At 43.5% G+C, this 22,578-nt stretch overlaps 1 protein-coding gene across 1 annotated transcript in view; it reads right to left on the bottom strand.

Annotated features, from left to right (window-relative positions):
- The window catches only part of LOC145356777 (lysine-specific demethylase 5B-like), a 340,420-nt gene that overhangs the window by 283,603 nt on the left and 34,239 nt on the right, over nt 1-22,578 (bottom strand). Inside the window, exon 6 of the mRNA XM_080209644.1 lies at nt 5,620-5,716. Within this exon, the coding sequence (XP_080065770.1) occupies nt 5,620-5,716 (97 nt within the window). The remainder of the gene's footprint in view (nt 1-5,619; nt 5,717-22,578) is intronic.

The following is a 22,578-nucleotide window of genomic DNA, read 5'->3' as shown; positions in this document are numbered from 1 at the left end:
GCCTGGTGGTCAGGGACACCCTTGCATGTCTGATCCTTCCTGCTAGCCCTCCAGTGCCTGGTGGTGTTGCTCGGCGCTGTTCTCCTCCTCCATTCCCTGCTGGTTGGCCTCCTCTCCAGCGATGCCCAGCTGATCGACCTCCAAGTCCTCCTCTTCCTCCAAAACATCAACTCGTTGTTGCGCCAGGATGTGAAGGGCGCAGAACACCACCACAATGTGGGAAGAAATCAGAGGCGATATTGTAGAGCCCTGCCACATCAATTCAGACACCTGAACCACACTGAGGAGCCCTAGGCACCTCTCCACTGTTGGAAGGGTGGCAATTTGGGTCTTATATATACTGGGTGGCCGCATCGGTCTCAGGCCTCCGTACAGGTGTCAGCCATGTCCGAAGAAGGTACCCATATCCCCCATGAGCCATGCCTACAACCTGGGCTCCTCTTCAAAGACCTCTGGGATATCTGAGTTCTTCAATATGAAGCTATCATGCATGCTGCTGGTGTGTCTGGTACAGACATACATGATATGCATCTTGTGGTTACACACCAATTGCACATTTAGGAACGGAGGCTCCTTCTGTTGATGAATGGTCATGGATTCTGAAGCAGGGCCTTGAGGACAACATGGGTGCAGTCTATAACCCACTGGACATTTGGCATCTCCGTGATGGCCGCAAATCCTGCAGCCTGGGGTTCCTGCTGGGCATGGTCCAGGTCAAAATCAAGGTACTAGGCAGCCTGGGGATTCATAGAGCATACAACATAACAGCGCGGTACAGGCCCTTCAGCCCTCGGTGTTGCGCCGACCAGTGGAGCCAATCTAATAACCCTCTAACCTAAACTATTCCAATGTTATCCATATGCCTATCCACTGACCATTAGAACGCCATTAAAGTTGGCGAGTCCACAACTGCTGCAGGCAGGGCATTCCACGACCTTACTACCCTCTGAGTAAAGAACCTACCTCTGTCATCCATCCTATAATTACCACCCCTTAATTTAAAGCTATGTCCCCTTGCGTTAGCCATCACCATCCGAGGAAAAAGGCTCTCACTGTCCACCCTATCCAATCCTTTGATCATCTTGTATGCCTCAATTAGGTCACCTCGTAAACTTCTTCTCTCTAATGAAAACAACCTCAAGTCCCTCAGCCTTTCCTCATAAGACCATCCCACCATACCAGGCAACATCCTGGTAAACCTCCTCTGCACGCTTTCCAATGCCTCCACATCTTTCTTATAATGTGGTGACCAGAATTGTACGCAATACTCCAAGTGCGGCCGCACCAGAGTTTTGTACAGTTGTAACATGACCTCACGGCTCCGAAATTCAATCCCTCTACCAATAAAAGCTAACACACCGTACGCCTTCTTAACAACCTTATCAACCTGGGTGCCAACTTTCAGGGAGCTATGCACATGTACACCGAGATCTCTCTGCTCATCAACACTACTAAGAGTCCTTCCATTAGACCTATATTCTGTACTCCTGTTATTCTTACCAAAGTGAATCACCTCTCACTTTTCCACATTAAACTCCACCTGCCACCTCTCGGCCCAGCTCTGCAGCTTATCTATGTCCCTCTGCAAACTGTAACATCCATCCTCACTGTCTACAACTCCTCCAACTTTGGTGTCGTCAGCAAATTTACTAATCCATCCTTCTACACCCTCATCTAGGTCATTTATAAAAATGACAAACAGCAGTGGCCCCAAAACAGATCCCTGAGGTACACCACTCGTAACTGGACTCCAGGTTGAATATTTCCCATCAACCACCACCCTCTGTCTTCTATCAGCTAGCCAATTCCTGATCCAAACTGCTAAATCACCCTCAATCCCATACATCTGCATTTTCTGCAATAGCCTACCATGAGGAACCTTATCAAACGCTTTGCTAAAATCCATATACACCACGTCAACTGCCTTACCCTTATCCACCTCTTTGGTCACCTTTTCAAAAAACTCGATAAGGTTTGTGAGGCACGACCTACCCTTCACAAAACCGTGTTGACTATCCCTAATCAATTTATTTCCCTCTAGATGATTATAAATCCTATCCCTTATAATTCTTTCCAAAACTTTGCCCACAACAGTAGTAAGGCTCACTGGTCTATAATTCCCAGGATGGTCTCTACTCCCCTTCTTGAACAAGGGGACAACATTTACTATCCTCCAGTCTTCCGGCACTATACCTATAGCCAATGATGACATGAAAATCAAAGCCAAAGGCTCTGCAATCTCCTCCCTAGCCTCCCAGAGAATCCAAGCGTAAATCCCATTCGGCCCAGGGGACTTACTTATTTTCACACTCTTAAGAATTGCCAACACCTCCTCCTTATGTACCTCAATCCCGTCTAGTCTACTACCTGGTATCGCAGTATTCTCCTCGACTACACTGACTGTTTCCTGCGTGAATACTGACGAAAAATACTCATTCAGTGCCTCTCCTATCTCTTCAGGCTCCACGCACAATTTCCCACTTCCCACACCCCCAGGTGACAGGTCTTGCAACAAATTGCACAGGTGTTGCACTCTCTTTTTGGAGCTGGAGCCATCAGCAGCACAAAGTGTCAGACATTTGTTTAAAGGACACCTGTGTATGGAACTACCGGGGTCTCCGCTCCCTCCTTGCCCTGTGCCCCTTCTCTGGGCGAATGGCAGCCACAACCTGCCTCTGGTGGCTGCCTTCCTCCTGCAAGAGGTAAGGCCTGGGCCTCCGCCTGCAATTCATCCTCCTGTTCTTCTTCAGCTCCAGCAGCAACCGGAAGAACAGCAAGGTCCATTGGTTGCATTGTAAAAGCCATTTCATCAATCTGGAGGGGGCAGGGGATTTGGAGAAGGGGAGAGACAGATGGAGGTTAAGGAATTCTGCCTGCTCCTATCCCAGCAACGCACACTGCCCGTAACCACCACCCCCTTCCTCCCCCAACAGGCCCCCCAGCAACACAGCTGCCCCCCCAATTCTTCCCCCACCGCCCACCATCAACACAGCATCCCCATCCCACCCCACTGTCCCTCCAGCAACACAGCCCCCCATTCCCCCCCATGAGCCACACAGCCCCCAACCCATGCAGTAGTGACCACAGTCAGTGCTGCTTGAAATGTTCTGAGGCTGCAGCACTACCACTTCAAAGGTTTCCAGCACCTGGAACAGTGATGCATTCCCTAGGACCCAGCAGCATCCTCAACATGCAAGGTCAGTGCTGAGACCCGGGTCCATGCTGAAAATCGGACATCAGACACCGTGATCAGCAACAATCCCCACTCCCTCCACATACTCGCAGACTCCTCCTGATCCAAAATGTAACATGGCCACCATGAAACAACCCTCTGTGAACAGCATGGAGTCGACCAATGGTCAACACTTACCACCTCACTAAATGAGCGCCAGAAGCCGACTTTTAAAGAGGTGTTTTCATACCACGTCAGACGAATGCGGTGGTGAAGCCTAAAGTGCTGGTAAATTGGCTGTGCTGCTTGCCAATTGCATCGAGATGAATGCAAAAATATTTAAATTGACGTTGCACCCATCTTGGGTGACTCTCGTGCTGATTCTTTCCCCTTGGTAAAGTGGGAGCTGGCACGAAAACAGGCGCAGAACATGCAAATCCACCTCACATCCGACTTTATCACTTCTCCGTGCCCAAAAACATGAATGGTAAAATTCCACCCGTTGTTCCTATTTAAATAATCATCTAGTGTTCTCTTGAACACCAACTATTCCTGCTTTCACCACATTACCAGGCAGTGCATTCCAGAACCGAACCACTTGCTGTTTCTGTTCAAATAGTCATCTAATGCCCTTTTGAATGCCTCAGTTGAACCTGCTTCTACCACATTCCCAAGTAGCGTATTCCAGACCCCAACCACTCAGTGTGTAAAACAGGTTTTTCTAACATTGCATTTGCTTCTATTGCAAAACACTTTAAATAGTTGTGATGATAATGTGATTCTACAGATGTAATTTTATATATATTGCCATAGATGTAAGTGTATATATATATACTTTTGTGTTGAAGGGGAATGTTCAAAATTCAGCTGTATGCATGCAACAGATAGTCAGTATATCTGGAAGGAATACAGCTCAGATGCTGGGAGAGTGGGTTAATTACTTAATTTAGCCATATGTTATTTATTTAGGGGAAAGCAAATGGATTTTTGTTCACAAAAAGAAAAGTTCCTCTGGGGCTTTTTATTAAGGGAAGGTTTCCCTTGGGAGTTTTGATTAGGTTCATTGACAGGGTCGGGTGATAATACAGTTAATGGAGAAGCTAGGTATGTAGCAGAGAAAAGCAGCTTTCAGTTCTAACTGCGGTTTGTTTAAAGCCAGGCTTTTGCAAGCTGTTCTCTCTACAAAATCTATGAAAGTTCAAGGCTGTTTAGACTCATTACAGCAAGTATATTGAAGAGTGAAACTGTATTTAAAGTAGTTTTTGAATCTGTAATGAAAAATGTTGCTTATTTGGAATTGAAACAGTGACATTAAAAATTACAGTGGTTTCTTTTCATGTTTAATGGGTAATATTTAAGCTGCTTCATTTGTTAGAAATACAGTTAAACAATTAAATAACATTAGTTTTCCAATAAAAGATCCCCAATTTGTCAGCAGAATTATTCCTGTGCTGATGCATCCTATCCTCAGGTTTTTGCCAAAATTGAAACATTGGTGGGGTCTGGTCTGGCTTTCAAATGTAATTTGGGATTCTGGTCCAAGGCCTAACACTGTGCCCTGTCGTTCTTTCTGAGAATGGGAACAGTTTCTCCCCATCTACTCTGTCCAATTCCCTCATGATTTTGAGTGTAGTGCTCTCCTCTCCAACCAGAATAGTCTCAACTTCTCCAATCTATCTTCATAACTGGAGTTTCACATTCTTGGAACTGTTCCTGTAAACCTCTTCTTCACTCCCTTCAAAATACTTACATCCTTCCTAAAGTGCCTAGAACTAGTCAAGGATTAACCAGTGCCCGAGAAATGTTCAGCATAACCTCCTTGCTATCCGGACCTATTGTGTCTCTATTAATAAAGCCTAAGACACTTTATATGCTTCATTAACTGTTCGCTCTACCTCTCCTGCTACCTTTAAGGACTTATGCACCCAAGTCTCTCTGCCCTTTAGAGTTGTATCCTTTCCCTACATCAAAAGCATTCCCCCACCACCAAAATTAAACTGACTGTTCTACAATCGCCAAGCTAATTGTTAAAACTTTTTTTCCAGTGCTTCTAACATTGAAAATAAAACATGAAATTCTGGGCAAGTTGGGGTACAATAAAAGATGCACAATATTGTATATAACAATTAATTAATTTGAACTACAGTTGTTGCTAAAGAGGCATATTTCTTTCTTATTTGAACAACATTGTTGAAATGTGTCCAACAGAATAGTACATCACAGGTAAATTACCTTGGGGACTGATTAGCTCAATTGGCTAGAGAGCTAACATGTTGACCAGATTAATTATCAACAGCTCAGGGTTCAATCCTTGTTCTGGCAAGTGTAGACTCAGGGACTTGCCTCCCCACCATACCCATAGTTTTAAAAAAGAATCTCAGCACTCAGCCAAGTCATCAAGGGCCTCCCTTTGGATAGAAAACTGAAGAAGAATAGCTTAGTCATACCATTTTCACATTTCATTGATCCACTCCTCGTCTTTGGGCGCAAATCATGAGCATGAACCTCAATTATCTCACTGGCCTCTGTCTTGGCACAGCCAACCTATAAATTAAAAGTTATAACAATAATTCAGACATTATGTTAAGTCTCAATTAAAATTTGGATGGACAATAAAAACTGTGAACTTTGGTGTTTCGTGTAATACTTTTGAAACAGAGTTAAAAGACACAGCACACTTTTACATAGAAGCCTGAACACAATTCTCAGGTTAGGGTCGATTGATTGATCTGGAATCAGTCAATCATATTGAATTTTAAATGGCAGACAACTCAAATTTCAAAAACCTCTAGAAAGGATAGGTATTGCAAAATTTTCCTGTGGTCTTCAGTTCTGGTAAGATGGTTTAGTTGTCAAGAACTGTATGCACCTTAATACACAGAATTATACAAAGCATATTGTATAGCTGTATCATCAAAAGTGGCGAGTATGGAAAAACCACGGTTTCAAAGTTTCCGGGTGCTATAAAGCTTGGGAGTATGGTAAACACTGAAGAGGACCGTGTAGAACTTCAATAAACATGTTCGTAGAGTGGAGAAATAGGTAACACAAAGTTCAATGCCAAGAGGTATAAGCTGATTCATTCTCGTGAATGAATCCATTCATGGACACACAACATGAAATAAAGGTATAACTAGAGTTGTACGGGAGGGGGCACGGGAGATTGGGAGTGTGCGTGCACAAGCAGAGGGGGAGGTGGGTGAACAGAGGGAGCTGGGCAGGGGAGGGGTTGGGCGCAAACAGAGGGAGCCGGGCTTTTGCATACTACAATAAAGGATGTTATCCCATTGGAGAACCGCTCCAAAAGCTAGTGGCTTTTGCTACCAAATAAACCTGTTTGACTTTAACCTGGTGTTGTGAGACTTCTTACTGTGTTTACCCCAGTCCAACACCGGCATCTGCACATCATGACTCCCACTGGAGAGATAGAAGAGGTTTGTTTGCAAGAATGGCTCCAGTGATGAGAAACTTCAGTTATGAGGATGGATTGCAGAGATTGAGACTGTTCTCCTTGGAGAGAAGGTAAGAGGAGATTTGATAGGGCTGCTCAAAACCATGAGGCGGCTTGACAGGGTAGAGATGGCAAAATTGTTCCTGTTCATACAAGGATCGAGAACGATAGGGCACTAACTTCTAATGATTTGGCAAAGAATTAAACAAGACATTTTCACACAGCAAATAGTTAGGGTCTGAAATCACTGCCTGGGTCTACAAAGAAGAACAAAGAACACTAAGCACAGGAATTGGCCCTTCAGCCTACCAAGCCTGCGCCAATTATGCTGTCCTACAAAGACCAACTGCCTGAATCCCTTTATAGAACATAGAACGCTACAGCACAAACACGCCCTTCGGCCCACAAGTTGCACCGATCATATTCATACCTACCAGGCCTATCTATAATTCTCAATCCATTGAAATCCCACGTACTCATCCAGAAGTCTTTTAAAAGACCCCAGCAAGTTCGCCTCTACCGCCACCGACGGCAGCCGATTCCACTCACTCACCACCCTCTGAGTGAAAAACTTACCCCTGACATCTCCTCTGTACCTGCTTCCCAGCACCTTAAACCTATGTCCTCTCATAGTGACCATTTCAGCCCTGGGAAATAGCTTCCGAGAATCCACCCTATTTACACCTCCCAATATTTTATAAACCTCTATCAGGTCACCTCTCAACCTTCGTCTCTCCAGGGAGAAGAGACCTAGCTCCCTCAACCTATCTTCATAAGGCATGTCTCCCAATCCAGGCAACATCCTTGTAAATCTCCTCTGCACCCTCTCAATAGCTTCCACATCCTTCCTGTAGTGAGGTGACCAGAACTGCGCACAGTACTCCAAGTGGCGTCTGACAAGGGTCTTATAAAGTTGCAGCATTACCTCCTGACTCATAAGAACATAAGAAATAGGAGCAGGAGTAGGCCATCTAGCCCCTCGAGCCTGCCCCGCCATTCAATAAGATCATGGCTGATCTGTCGTGTCTCAGTTCCACATTCCCGCCCTCTCCCCATAACCCTTAATCCCCTTGCCTATCTAAAACCTATCAACCTGCGTCTTAAAAATATTTAGCGAGGCAGCCTCCACCACTTCAACGGGCAGAGAATTCCAGAGAGTCACCACCCTTCGAGTGAAGAAGTTCCTCCTCAACTCTGTTCTAAACTGCCCCCCCTTTATCTTGAGGCTGTGCCCTCTAGTCCTAAACTCAATCCCTCGATTAATGAAGGCTTGCACACTATTCGCCTTCTTGACGACATCCTCCACCTGAGAGGCCAATTTAAGAGTCCTATGGACACGGACCCCAAGGTCCTTCTGCTCCTCAACACTGCTAAGAGTCCTATCCTTGATATTGTACTCCTTCATCCAACTGGACCTGCCAAAATGGACCACTACACATTTATCCACGTTGAAGTCCATCTGCCACTTCTCCGCCCAGTCTTGCTTCCTATCTATGTCACGCTGCAACTTCTGACATCCCTCCAGACTATCCACAACAATCCTGTTATTTTTACACTTTGCCAAAATCTGCCTACATATCTGTTCCTCTATCTCCTGTTGGCATTTGGGTGGCCGATAGTAAACGCCCAACATTGTGACTACATCTTTCCTATTCCTGAGCTCTATCCACCTTGCTTCGCTGTATGAGCTCACCGAGGTGTCCTGCAGTACAATTGTGATGTTCTCCTTAAGCAGTAGTGCAACTCCCCACCCCTTTTACATCCCCCTCTATCTTGCATGAAACATCTGTATCCTGGAATGTTAAGCTGCCAATCCTGTCTTTCCCTTAACCAATTCTCTGTAATGGCAACAACATTGTTCCTAGTACTAATTTAAACTCTAAGTTCATCTGCCTTGCCTATTACACTTCTCGCATTGAAACAAATGCACGTCAGTCCACCAGACCCTCTTTGATTAGTAACCTCACCATGCTCGCTCTCTGAGTCTTACTGGCCCTACTGTCTGGTTCCCCTTCAGTTAATTCGCCTTTGCTTTGGTTCCCAACCCCCTGCCAAACTAGTTTAAATCTTTCCATGTGACACTGGTAAACCTCCCAGCCAGAATATTTATGCCAGTTTAGATGCAACCCATCCTCCTTGGACAGGAACCACCTGCCCTGAAAGAGACCGCAAGGGTCCAGATCACGTGTGCTCAGTCAGCAAGCATGACCCCACCCTTCGGCCATTTGCCATTTTAACTCAACATCTTGATTGATTTGACGTATTATTGTCACGTGTATTAGTATACAGTGAAAAGTATTGTTTCTTTCGTGCTAACCAGGCAAAACATACCGTTCATAGAGAAGGAAACGAGAGAGTGCAGTATGTCGTATTACAGTCATAGCTAGGGTGTAGAGAAAGATCAACTTAATGCAAGGTAGGTCCATTCAGAAGTCTGATGGCAGCAGAGAAGAAGCTGTTCTTGAGTCGGTTGATATGTGACCTAAGAGTTTTGTGTCTTGTTTCCGATGGAAGAAGGTAAAAGAGAGAATGTTTGGGGTGTGCGGGGTCCTTAATTATGCTGGCTGTTTTGCAGAGGCAGTGGGAAGTGCAGACAGAGTTAGTGGATGGGAGTCTCATTTGCATGATGGATTGGGCTACATTCACAACCTTTTGTTTCTTGTGGTCTTGGGCAGAGCAGGAGCCATACCAAGCTGTGATAAAATCAGAAAGAATGCTTTCTGTGATGCATCTGTAAAAGTTGGTGAGAGTTGCTCCCATGCTCATATGTAACAGGGTCATAGAATCCCTACAGTGCAGAAGGAAGCCATTTGGCCCATTGGGTCTGCACATCTCCTACCCGGGCCCTATCTCCGTAACCCCACGTATTTTACCCTTCTCTAATCGCCTCACCTACACATATCTTGGGACACTAAGGGACAATTTAACATGGCCAATCAACCTAATCCACACATCTTTGGAGTGTAGAACGAAACTGGAGGACCCATCCATAGCATTGTGAGGCAGCAGTGTTAATCACTGTGCCATTGTGCTGCCCATACTACACCATTGTAGTTTCCTTGGTTTGTCTCAGCGTTGCACTTCAGTCTTCAATGCCATCGTTAACACCCACGTTGTCTTATATCCATGACATCTTTGTCAATCTCTCCCTAGCTCCGACCTATCCCTGACCTTCCATTCTCCCATCACCACTACCTCTATCATGGAATGGAGGGAATAGCACTCCAGACTTTAAAATTTATTTTAGGACAAGGTTGACTATTCAGTAATTTCAATTTAGTTCACTGTTTAAAAGCTGAATTAACAAAGTGTAGCATTTTCAATGGTTTATAGGAGAATAGTGTGTAAATGGTGACAAAACTGTGAAGACTGCAATAGTGCAGCCAGTTAAGGCTCAGACTACCCATGACATCAGCATCCTGACTTTTGATTTTTTTAAAAATTCATTCTTGGGCTCTGGTCATCACTGGTTCGATCAGCCCTTATTGCCCGTTCCTAATTACCCACAAATTTCCCAGGAAATTGCTGTCAGTTGCACACAATAATGACAATTTTGACATCATTATAACTGCACTTCACTTAAGGTATTAATTTTTATGTAAAGACCTCACTATGCTTCAAAAGCGTGAGCTTCAAATGGTCATTTTCAGTTTACAAAATTTGGACAAAACAATCAACAATGTTTGCCTTCTGCTCATCCAATTTGCAGAGTTTCCAGCACCCAGACTGGATGGTTCTGAGAGGACTTATTTCTTTGTATTTTTTCACAAACTTTTAACAAATGTTGTGAACTCTCAAATATGGGCAACCTTTGCTTATGTTACCACTGTTAGAAAACGTTTTAAATATTATGCAGAAAGAAATAAATAGTAAATTTGTAGACAAAGATAGACCTGGCATACTAGTTTTGGACACCAACTGGGAACTCTTACTCTTCTAATATGCAAAGGATTTCCTTGTCTCTATTCAGGTATTCAATTGGTTTATTATTTTTTGTCTCCGCAACCAGTTGCTGTACCCTGCATAAAGTAACCTTTATGAAGGGGATACGATTTCTGCCCTGACTGATATTTGACCCTACCCCCCCCCCATGACATTTAACGTTAACTTGTGTTTTAACCGAGCTTCGCTCTGCCATGTAAATAGTACTTTGATAGTATACAAAGAAGCACCATAAAGTGTAAGAGGGTCTGAGGGAGCACATTGCAGAGAGGGAGATGACAAAGGATTGTCAAAAGCAAATAAAGACTGAAGAAAGATGATGGATGAAGAAAGGTAGGAAGTACTAAGAACATGAAACTGGAAATCACATGATAGATATGTTACACGCATTGGCAATTTTTCAGTATTTAGGATAATTTTTAATAAACCTAGGTTTGAGTGGCTGCTAAGGATGTTTGCCTACTCATGCTTGCCAGGTTAGCTCTGGAGTTAACACAGAACACTACAGCACAAACAGGCCCTTGGGCCCACAAGTTGCGCCGATCACATCTATACCTACCAAGCCATAGAACTATCTGTAACTCCCAATCCCAATAGATCCCATATACTCTTCCAGAAGTCTTTTAAAAGACCCCAGCGATGTTTGCCTCTACCACCACCGACGGCAGCAGATTCCACTCACTCACCACCCTCTGAGTGAAAAACTTACCCCTAACATCTCCTCTGTACTTGCTCTCCAGCATCTTAAACCTATGTCCTCTCGTAGCGACCATTTCAGCCCTGGGAAATAGCCTCTGAGAATCCACCCTATCTATTCCTCTCAACATTTTATAAACCTGTATCAGGTCGCCTCTCAACCTTCATCTCTCCAGGGAGTAGAGCCCTAGTTCCCTCAACCGATCTTCATAAGGCATGTCTCCCAATCCAGGCAACATCCTTGTAAATCTCCTCTGCACCCTCTCAATAGCTTCCACATCCTTCCTGTAGTGAGGCGACCAGAACGGCACACAGTACTCCAAGTGGGGTCTGACAAGGGTCTTATAAAGTTGCAGCATTACCTCCCGACTCCTAAACTCAATCCCTCGATTAATGAAGGCCAGTACACCATTCGCCTTCTTGACCACATCCTCCACCTGTGAGGACAATTTGAGTCCTATGGGCCTGGACCTGAAGATCCTTCTGCTCCTCTACATTGTTAAGACTCCTACCCTTGATATTGTACTCCTTCATCCCATTGGTCCTGCCAAAATGGACCACTACACATTTATCCTTGTTGAAGTCCACCTGCCACTTCCCCGCCCAGTCTTGCATCCTATCTATGTCACGCTGCAACTTCTGACATCCCTCCAGACTATCCACAACACCACAAACCTTCGTATTGTTGGCAAACTTACTAACCCATCCCTCCACTTCCTTATCCAGGTCATTTATGAAAATGACAAGCAGCAAGGGTCCTAGAACAGATCCCCGGGGCACTCCACTGGTGACCGACCTCCATGCAGAAAAAGACGCATCCACAACCAGTCTCTGCCTTCTGCAGGCAAGCCAGTTCTGGATCCACAAGGCCAAAGCCCCTTGGATCCCATGCCCTCTCACTTTCTCAAGAAGTCTTGCATGGGGGACCTTATCAAATCCCTTGCTGACGTCCATGTAAACCACATCCACCGCTCTTCCTTCATCAATGTGTTCAGTCACATTTTCAAAGAACTCAACTAGGCTCGTAAGGCATGACCTGCCCTTGACAAAGCCGTGCTGACTATTTCTGATCATACTAAACTTCTCTAAATGCTCATAAATCTTGTCCCTCAGAATCCTCTCCATCAACTTACCAACCACTGAGGTCAGACTCACCGGTCAGTAATTTCCCAGGATATCCCTGTTCCCTTTCTTGAAAATAGGAATCACATCCGCGATCCTCTGGAACCTCTCCCGTCTCCATCGACGACGCAAAGATCATCGCCAGGGGCTCTGCAATCTCTTCCCTCACCTTCCACAGTAACCTGGGGTACATCCCATCCGGTCCCGGCGACTTATCCATCTTGATAGAATTTAAAAGTTCCAACACATCTTCTTTCTTAACGTCTACATACTCAATATTTTCAATCCGCCACAAACCTGCAGTACAACCTCCCAGATCATTTTCCACCGTGAATATCGAGGCAAACTACTCATTAAGCACCTCTGCCATTTCTTCCGGTTCCACACAGACTTTTCCCCCTTCACCTTTTATAGATCCAATCCCTTCACTTCTCACCTTTTTACTCTTCACATATTTGTAGAACGCCTTGGGATTCTCCTTAATCTTACCCGCCAAGGCCTTCTCATGACCCTTTCTGGCTCTCCTAATTTCCCTTTATAAACTCCTTTCTACAAATCGTATACTCCTCTAGATCCTTAACATCTCCTAGCACTCTGAACCTTTTGTACGCCTTTGTTTTCTTCCTGACTAGGTTCATCACAACCTTCGTGCATCACAGTTCTCGCGACCTACCAAAACCACCTGTTCATGTGCCTATCCAGATAAGTCTTCTATGTCACTAACATGTCTGCCTCAAGCACCTCATTTGGCAGTGCATCCCAGGCCTCCACCACCCTCAAAAAAAAAACAACTTCCCCTGCACATCTCTAACGAAGCTTTTCCCCCTTTGTGCCCTCGTGACTGTCATTTCTGCCGTGGGTAAAAGCTTTCAACTGCTCACCTCACCTGTGCCACTCAAAATTTTATAAACTTCTATCAGGTTGCCCCTCAGCCTCCATCTTTCCAGGCAGAACAATCCAAGTTTATTGAATCTCTTCTCATAGCTAATATATTCCTTAACAAGGAAACATCCTGGTAAATCTTTTCTGTCCTCCCTCCAAAGCCACCACATGTTTCTGGTAGTGTGGTGACCAGAATTGGGCACAGTATTCCAAATGTGGCCTAACCAATATTTTATACAACTGTAACATAATTTGCCAGCTTTTAGAACATAGAACATAACAGCGCAGAACAGGCCCTTTGGATCGCGATGTTGTGCCGACCAGTGGAACCAATCTAACGACCCTCTAACCTAATCTATTCCAAAGTTATCCATATCACTGACCATTTGAACACCCTTAAAGTTGGTGAGTCCACAACTGCTGCAGGCAGGACATTCCATGCCCTTACTACCCTCTGAGTAAAGAACCTACCTCTGACATCCGTCCTATAACTACCACCCCTTAATTTAAAGCTATGTCCCCTCGTGTTAGCCATCACCATCCGAGGAAAAAGGCTCTCACTGTCCACCCTATCCAATCCTTTGATCATCTTGTATGCCTCAGTCAGGTCACCTCGTAAACTTCTCTCTAATGAAAACAACCTCAAGTCCCTCAGCCTTTCCTCATAAGACCATCCCACCATACCAGGCAACATCCTGGTAAACCTCCTCTGCACGCTTTCCAATGCCTCCACATCTTTCTTATAATGCGATGACCAGAACTGTACGCAATACTCCAAGCGCAGCCGCACCAGAGTTTTGTACAGTTGTGACATGACCTCACGGCTCCGAAATTCAATCCCTCTACCAATAAAAGGTAACACACCATACGCCTTCTTAACAACCTTATCAACTTGGGTGCCAACTTTCAGGGAGCTATGCACATGTACCCCGAGATCTCTCTGCTCATCAACACTACTAAGAGTCCTTCCATTAGACCTATATTCTGTACTCCTGTTACTCTTACCAAAGTGAATCACCTCTCACTTTTCCATATTAAACTCCATTTGCCACCTTCGGCCAGCTCTGCAGCTTATCTATGTCCCTCTGCAAACTGTAACATCCATCCTCACTGTCTACAACTCCTCTGACTTTGGTGTCGTCAGCAAATTTACTAACCCATCCTTCTACACCCTCGTCTACATTTATAAAAATGACAATCAGCAGTGGCCCCAAAACAGATCCCTGAGGTACACCACTTGTAACTGAACTCCAGGCTAAATATTTCCCATCAACCACCACCCTCTGTCTTCTATCAGCTAGCCAATTCCTGATCCAAACTGCTAAATCATCCTCAATCCCATGCATCTGTATTTTCTGCAGTAGCCTACCACGGGGAACCTTATCAAACACTTTGCTAAAATCCATATACACCACGTCAACTGCCTTACCCTTATCCACCACTTTGGTCACCTTTTCAAAAAACTCGATAAGGTTTATGAGGCACGACCTACCCTTCACAAAACCGTGTTGACTATCCCTAATCAATTTATTTCCCTCTAGATGATTATAAATCCTATTCCTTATAATTCTTTCCAAAACTTTGCCCACAACAGAAGTAAGGCTCACCGGTCTATGATTCCCAGGATGGTCTCTACTCCCCTTTTTGAACAAGGGGACAACATTTGTTTTTTTACTTCATGTTCCGGCAGATGAAGACAAACTTTTTTTCCACCCTTTCCACCTGTACTGCCACTTTTAAGGATCTGTAGACCTGCACACCCAGATTTCTGAATGTCTACACTCCTGATGGTTCTGCCATTTGTTTTATAGCTCCCATCTGAACTGGATCTACCAAATACATCACCTCGCATTTGTCTGGATTAAATTCCACCTGCTGTTTCTCCACCCAACTTTCCAGCCTATCTATATCCTGCTGCATTCTCTGATAATCTTCATCACTATCTGCAACTCCAGCAATCTTAGTATCATCCACAAACTTGCTAATCAGATCAAATATGTTTTCTTCCAATTTATTTATATATATTACAAACAGAAGTCCCAGCACTGATCGCTGAGGAACACCACTAGTTACAGACCTTCATGCAGAAAAACACCTCTGTCTTCTATAGCCAAACCAGTTCAGAATCTATCTAGCTCGTTCACCCTTGATCCCGTGTGATTCAACCTTTCGTACCAACCTACCGGGGGACCTTGTCAAATGCTTTACTAAAGTCCACGTAGACACATCAATCCCTTCTCACGTCAATCATTTTTGTCATTTCCTCAAAGAACTCATTCAGATTAGTGAGACATGACCTCCTTCATACAAAACCATGCTGTCTGTCACTTATAAGGCCATTCAATTCCAAATGTGTATGAAGAAGACAGGTACATTCAAGAAAGCATTAGACGATTATTTGAATAGAAATAATGTGCAGGGTCATGGGAAAAAACAACAGAATGGTACTCGTTGGCCTCCTTTGCACTGTAACAACTCTCCAGAATTTATTGCCCATCTCTAACTGCCCTCCATTTCAGAAGAAATTTGACATCAACCACATTGTTACACACACACACACACACACACACACACACACACACACACACACACACACACACACACACACACACACACACACACACTCCCCCCCCCCCCCCCCGCCTCAACACACAGATCCCCCCGTCCCATACACATCCCCCCACAAACCTTCCCCATACACACACATAACCCCCCCACATATACATCACCCCACACACGTACACCCCTCCTCAGCCCTCCCCACACACACATTCCCCCCTTAGCCCACACACACACACATTCCCCCTCAGTCCACACACACACACACATTCCCCCCTCAGCCCACACACACACACACACTCTCCCTCCCAGCTGCCCCTCAGCCCCCCTCCAATCTCCTGCCTAGCCCCCCCCCACACACATATCCCCCCTACCCCCGCCTACACAGACACACATCCTCCCCAGTCCCCCCCCACACACATTTCCCCCCCCGACCCCCCACACACACATTTCCCCCCCAAACACACATTCCCCCCATCCCTCACATACACATCCCCTCCCAGTAACCTCCCACACACATCCCAAGCTCCTCCTCCCACATATACACCCCTGCCTCCCCCCGTGCAGACACACATCCTTCCCAGCACCCCTCCCCACACACATCCCCCCAAACACACTCGCATACACGCACACCCCCCAGCCCTACACACACACACACACACACACCACAGCCCTCCCCTCCAACACACACATGCCACCCCGTCCTCCCCACCCATACACACAAGCCCCTCAGCCCTTCCCACACACACATATCCCAGCCCTCCTCACCCACACACACATGCCCCCGCCCTCCACATACACGTCCCCCAGCCCTCTTCCCCCCCCGCCCCACACACACATACACACATTTCCCCAGCCTCCCCACACACATCCTCACTAGCCCCCCTTCCCTCATTAAAGTGGAAGTCTCAGAAAATTTGGCAAGCCTTGCGGCACCGCATAAGTCAATCAGGAATACTGCTTAGATAAAAAAGAGTGGGAAAAATAGAAAGGATCTGGCAAAGAGAAAGGTAGTCGAGGAAAAGTAGTGATTGTACAACACACATTAAAAGGCACTGATAATAGGAACAAAGGTAACATACATGTCAGTAACATAGGAAGTGCAGGAAAGGCCTCTGAAAAATACAAACTTTGGTTAAATACGCAAGATGAAGGACAGAAGGCACATAAGTTGATAAAATGAGGTAAAGATATGAAGTCAGAAAGCACAGTGTGAGTTTAGACAGTGTACCAGAAAGGGGTTGTGATCTCTCGAAAAGGTCACAGGCTTGAGAACAGGATTCCGATCAGAAAAGGATTAGATAGCAGTAGTCCTAAAGAGAGGAGGGCAAGCAGAGGTTATAGCTTGACAAGAAATAAAGATTTGAGAGCAAATCACTTAAAGTAGAAATCCTCTCAAGAGATTTTGTAGGTCTTAATAGACTGGAAGATAAGCTGATAAAAGAAACAAAATAGAGAGAGTCGGAAAGAATTTGGGGTATATATGGGAATACCTGACAGGAGGCAGTCAGCCTCAGAGCCTTTAAACACAGAAGTTTAGACGTTAAGTAGAACAAGTCAGGAGTGACAATGAACCAACAAACTTACACAGAAAATGCTAACTGCATCTCAATAAGTCAGACTAGATCCTCACAAGAGGATCCTGCTTCCAAAAAAGATACAGATCAGTTGAAAGTTTGATTGGACAGTTGAAGTAGTTGTGCACAACTACACCCGATACCAGTTAGGATGTATTGGAACAGAGTACTAGGATAAAGCATGCAACAGCTGAGCAAGTTTCAGAGCAAATAAAACATGATACAAATTAAGGTCAGAGAAATGCATACAAGTTTCCAGCCTTACGCAAATTGGAAGTATGAAGTTGGTCATTATTAGCAATGCTTCACATACCAACCTTCCGGATGGATATTCTAGCACAGCAGGGTTTATCACATTCTTGGTGGACAAGAACGATAAATGTTGCCAATTGGCTTAAGGAGTCAAGGAAATAACAAAGGTACTTAAAAGCACCTTGACAGCTGAAACACCGGCATTAATAGAAGCAATAGATCTGATGATCCACTTACCCAAAATACTGATAAAAATGCTATGAAAGGGGCAATGTGAAAAACATTTTCCCATAGAATGCTATTTTAATATCAGGTCTCTTTGGGACAATGTTCATGCAACAAAAAAGTGTCACTGATAAAAGACTAATAAACATAACTATGTTAGAGGAAGGAGATCTCCAAGACAGGATAGATTAACACAAGTCACCAATTATACTGTTTTTCGACAAGAAATGCCTGGCCCAACAAGTTACTAAATGTAATGGAAGGGGAATGTCTTATGTTATTACAAAATGGAAAGCCAATTGTTTTATATTAATATTCTGCAATATCATTATGCATATACTAGAAACTAGCTTGTATGGGCGTGACTGGTTTAATTGAATTGGAGACAGCAGAATACAATGGTAAAAACATAAATAAAGGAGGTGTGAAGGCAAGTTGTTTGAAGTGGATATCAGCAAATCTAAGATGGACCGTCAGAAAAGCAACATAAATAGAAATGTGTGTTCGGAAGGTAAAAAAAGTGACATGGAGTTAACTATCATATTTCAAATGGAACATATATAATTCAGGAATTGTCAGTGAAGCAAAATAGTAATTTTACTTCACAAATATATTAGCCATGAAGTAATATAAAAAGGTTGATCATTCTGGGACAAGGAACTTCTGAAGGAATGCTGAAAAAAGTGGAAAATCAAAGCGAATAAAACATTTTTAAAGTGAGACTGAAGGCTCTTGTGTCTGTGGCTGGGAGATCTCAGACACGACAGCACATGTTGAAATCAGATGTGGCGGCACAGCGGTTAGCATTGCTGCCTCACAGTGCTAGGGATCCAGGTTTGATTCCAGCCTTGGGTGACTGCCTGCGTGGAGTTTGCATTTTCTCCCCATATCCACGACGGTTTTCTTCAACTGCTCCAGTTTCTTCCCACAGTTCAAACATATGCAGGTTAAGTGGATTAACTGTGCTAAATTATCCCTTATTGTCCAAAGGTGTGTAGGTTAGGGGGATTAACAGAGTAAATATGTGTGGTTACAGAAGTAGGGTCTGGAGTGGGATGCTGTGTCAGAGAGTCAGTGCAGATTCAATTGGTCGAATGACTTCCTTCTGCGCTGTAGGGATTCTATGGACAGTTTGTTGCCATCTTTGGAGAGGCGAAGCCTGTGTAAGATTTCCCCAAGAGCAGCAGGACATTATGTGACATTACTGGAATTTGCTATGAATTTAAAGATCTTTGAGGGCTGTTGCCATTAAAAGGTTTAATTCAGTTAATTCAAGCCAAAACCTTTTAAGAAATATTGGTAGAAGCACTATTAACTGTATAAAGAAGTTATTGTCTTTGAAATGTTATTTTCTTTATTTTAAAAACTGTTTAATTTAAATATATGAAATCATCACAATTGTTCTGAGAGTTACTTATCTTAACTTCAGATCACTCTTTGTAATATACAAAGTGCAAATAGTCATGGCAACTAAATCAGGTTTCCCTTTGGGAAGCCTAGAGCTTTGCCACACAACACTATCTGTGCCACGTAACTTTGTAAGTGTGGGATTTATACTGCGAAAATACATTACTTTGTTGCCTTTTGTTTGGACTTACAAGGCAAAGAGGAATCTGTCAATGTTTCCACAATTACATTGTATAGCAATTATATTTAGCATTGTTAAAGACAGCTGATGAGCACCAACTCACCTATAAATGATAGTGTTGTGAGACTTGTTACTCTGCTCACCTAAAAATGGACACAGTTGTGACAGTGGGATGTAGAAGTAACGGAATGAGGTCTTAGCAACCTGCACCCCACCCCAGCCAACATCAACTGGGATAACAGCAGTAAGAAAAATGCACAAATCCAAGAACGCAATCCATTCTTTCAATTGAAATCCTTTTAAGTTGGAAGCAACAAATTAACAAGGAAAACATAAGCCAGATCAAGCTGAAGGCATACCTAAATGCATGAAGGAGAGGTTAGAAAAAAATCATCAGGTTTGTGATTGCAGTGACATGGTTGGGAAGCAAATATTCCTGGGTGCTTGGCTTTTAAGAAATAGCCAAATCAGGAAAAAAAAAGAGTGGGGGAACCGCTACAGAGTTAAGTGGATACACTATTTTTGATCTTATGATTTAGCTCTATGATTTAGAATAGCATCCTCTCCCGACACTACATGACCTCACTATTGAAGAAAGGAGGGAGAGAGAAAACAGGGACTACAGGCAATCAGCAGTAAGGAAAACGTTAGCCTCTATCACACAGATATCAAAGCACCTTGAGAATTAGAATTTGATGAGACAGTCAATATGGATTTATGAAAGGGAGATGATGTTTGACAGACCAGAGTTTTTGAGATTCCAACTGGCAAGGAAGGTGAAACTAGTACATGTGGGTTAAAATTTGAAAAGAATTAGGCAAACTGCTACACAAGAGGCTACACAACAATAAGGATTCATTGAATTGTGGATAGTGGTGTGGATTAAGGATTGGTTAAGAGACCAGGAAAAATAGTCAATTTGAATCAGCAGGCTGCAACGAAGACCATGAGGATCAATATTAGGCCTCATATTTACAATCTATACCAATAATTTAAGATCAGGGACTGTGCAATATATCCAAGCTTGATGACACAAAGTTAGGCAAAAAAATAAAGACTTATGTATATAACCACCAGACAGTTTACCCTTATCCATTTTGCTAGTTACATCCTCAAAAAAATCAGGTTTGTCAAATGTGGATATTCCTTTCATGAGACCATGTTGATATTTCTTAAGTGTCCTGTTATGACATCCAGACACTAGTATTTCCTCTACTAATGATGTAGGCTAATCAGTCTAGTTTTCAAAATAATATCATGATTTTTTTTACATCCACATGAAGAGTAGAGATGATTAAATTATTAATTTAAAAAAAAGAGGGCACACCTCAGCGCAGCACTCCCTTATGTGGATGGAGAAAGAACGGCTACAACAACGATTTAACAATAATGGCTTTAAAATAGCTATTCTGGCTGAGAATGAAGCATGCTGGAAATTTTGGTCAACTTCTAGATTAAAATCAGATGCAGATCGTAAAGAGGCTCTGGTCTGTGAGCTGTGATTTAAAGCTTCCTGTGTTGGTCAGATCAGGGAAGTTATTTACATTAACCCAGACATAGCAGCCATAAATCAGAGATGCAATGTATGGAGTATGCAGTTTGAACTAATCATCATTGCGTCCTTCACAAGTAATTTCACATGTTCGAGCCATGTGATCAGTTCACATTAACTGGGATAACGGCAGTGAGAAAATACATTACTTTGTTGCCTTTTGTTTGGATTTATAAGGCAAAGAGGAATCTGTCAATGGCTCCACAACTACACAATTGGCTAAATGACAGAGAATCTTCCGGAAGCGAGTGGAGATTTGTGGATAAAAGGACATGTGAGTTCTTTGTTTAGCAGTGACAATTCAAAGAGACCAACCATCACAACAAAGCTTCTACCCTGAAGAATACTTCAGATAGAAGAAAATAGATTCTACATTGAGGATATTTCTTGGCCAAGTTTTTCCTGAACTCGGTAATATCTATTTTCAGTTAAATTGTTAAAGTTGATGTTCAGTTAAAGTTCTGTAAAGATTTAATGAGTTGCAACTATTTATGTTTGAGTTGGTACTAGAACTGTTAAAGAAATAATTGAATTACTGTCCTTGTTTGTCTTAAACTGGAATGTGTTTAAATTAAACTGGAAGGTGTTTAAATTAAAACTGAAAAAAAGTTTTGCACTGGAGCATCAGACAAGATTATTTTGTCTTTAAGTCCAGCAGTGGAACTTGAACTCACAACCCTCTGACTGGGGGGAAAAGTGCTTTCAATTGAACTATAGCTCACACCAAGGTGGAAGATGCAAAGAAACAGGTTGAATAATTGGTCAAGAATTTGTCAGATGGAATATGTTAAGTAATTCTCAATTTGGCGAGAAAAATAGAAAAAGCAGAATACTTAAATGGTGAACAACCAGGAAATGTTAAAGTTCTATGGCACATTAATTGGGAAGTTAATACATGATACGTTAGTAAATAGTATATTTTCTCTAAATGTCTTCTGTAATAAAGAGCAAGAGTGAAGGAGTTTTTCTGAAACAAGAACAAAAAACAATACAGCACAGGAAACAGGCCCTTCTGCCCTCCAAGCCTGCGCCGCTCATTGGTCCAACTACACCATTCTTCTGTATCCCTCCATTCCCAGTCTGCTCATGTGACTATCCAGATAAGTCTTAAACGATCCCAGCCCCCACCACCCTCTGTGTAAAATCCGTCCCTCTGATATCTGAGTTGAACTCGCCCCCTTCACCTTGAACCTGTGACCCCCCGTGTTTGTCACCTCTAACTTGGGAAAATCTTCCCACTGTTCACCCTATCCATACCCCTCAATTTTACACACCTCTATTAGGTCTATATTGTGTCTTGGTGATTCACATAACTTAGTATGGGATATGGTGTACAATTTTAATTTCCTTACCCAAGGAGGATTAGAACGATGGCCTACTGGACTATTATGGCAGGTAAATGGTACAAAGGGAGCTGCTCATTTGGAGAGTCAGTGCATACAAAATGGGCCATATGGCTTCCTTCTATGCTGTACCCATGTTGTGAGTTTGTGGAGTTCGTCTGAAGTTCAAGTAGGTTGTCTGAAGAGGAACGACATAGATAACACTAGGACTATATTC

This window comes from Carcharhinus amblyrhynchos, chromosome 22 (assembly GCF_965287045.1).
Source record: "Carcharhinus amblyrhynchos chromosome 22, sCarAmb.v2.hapA, whole genome shotgun sequence".
In the NCBI taxonomy this organism is placed as follows: domain Eukaryota; kingdom Metazoa; phylum Chordata; class Chondrichthyes; order Carcharhiniformes; family Carcharhinidae; genus Carcharhinus; species Carcharhinus amblyrhynchos.
The sequence above is the reverse complement of the archived record's forward strand: the minus strand, read 5'-3'. Positions and strand labels throughout refer to the sequence as shown.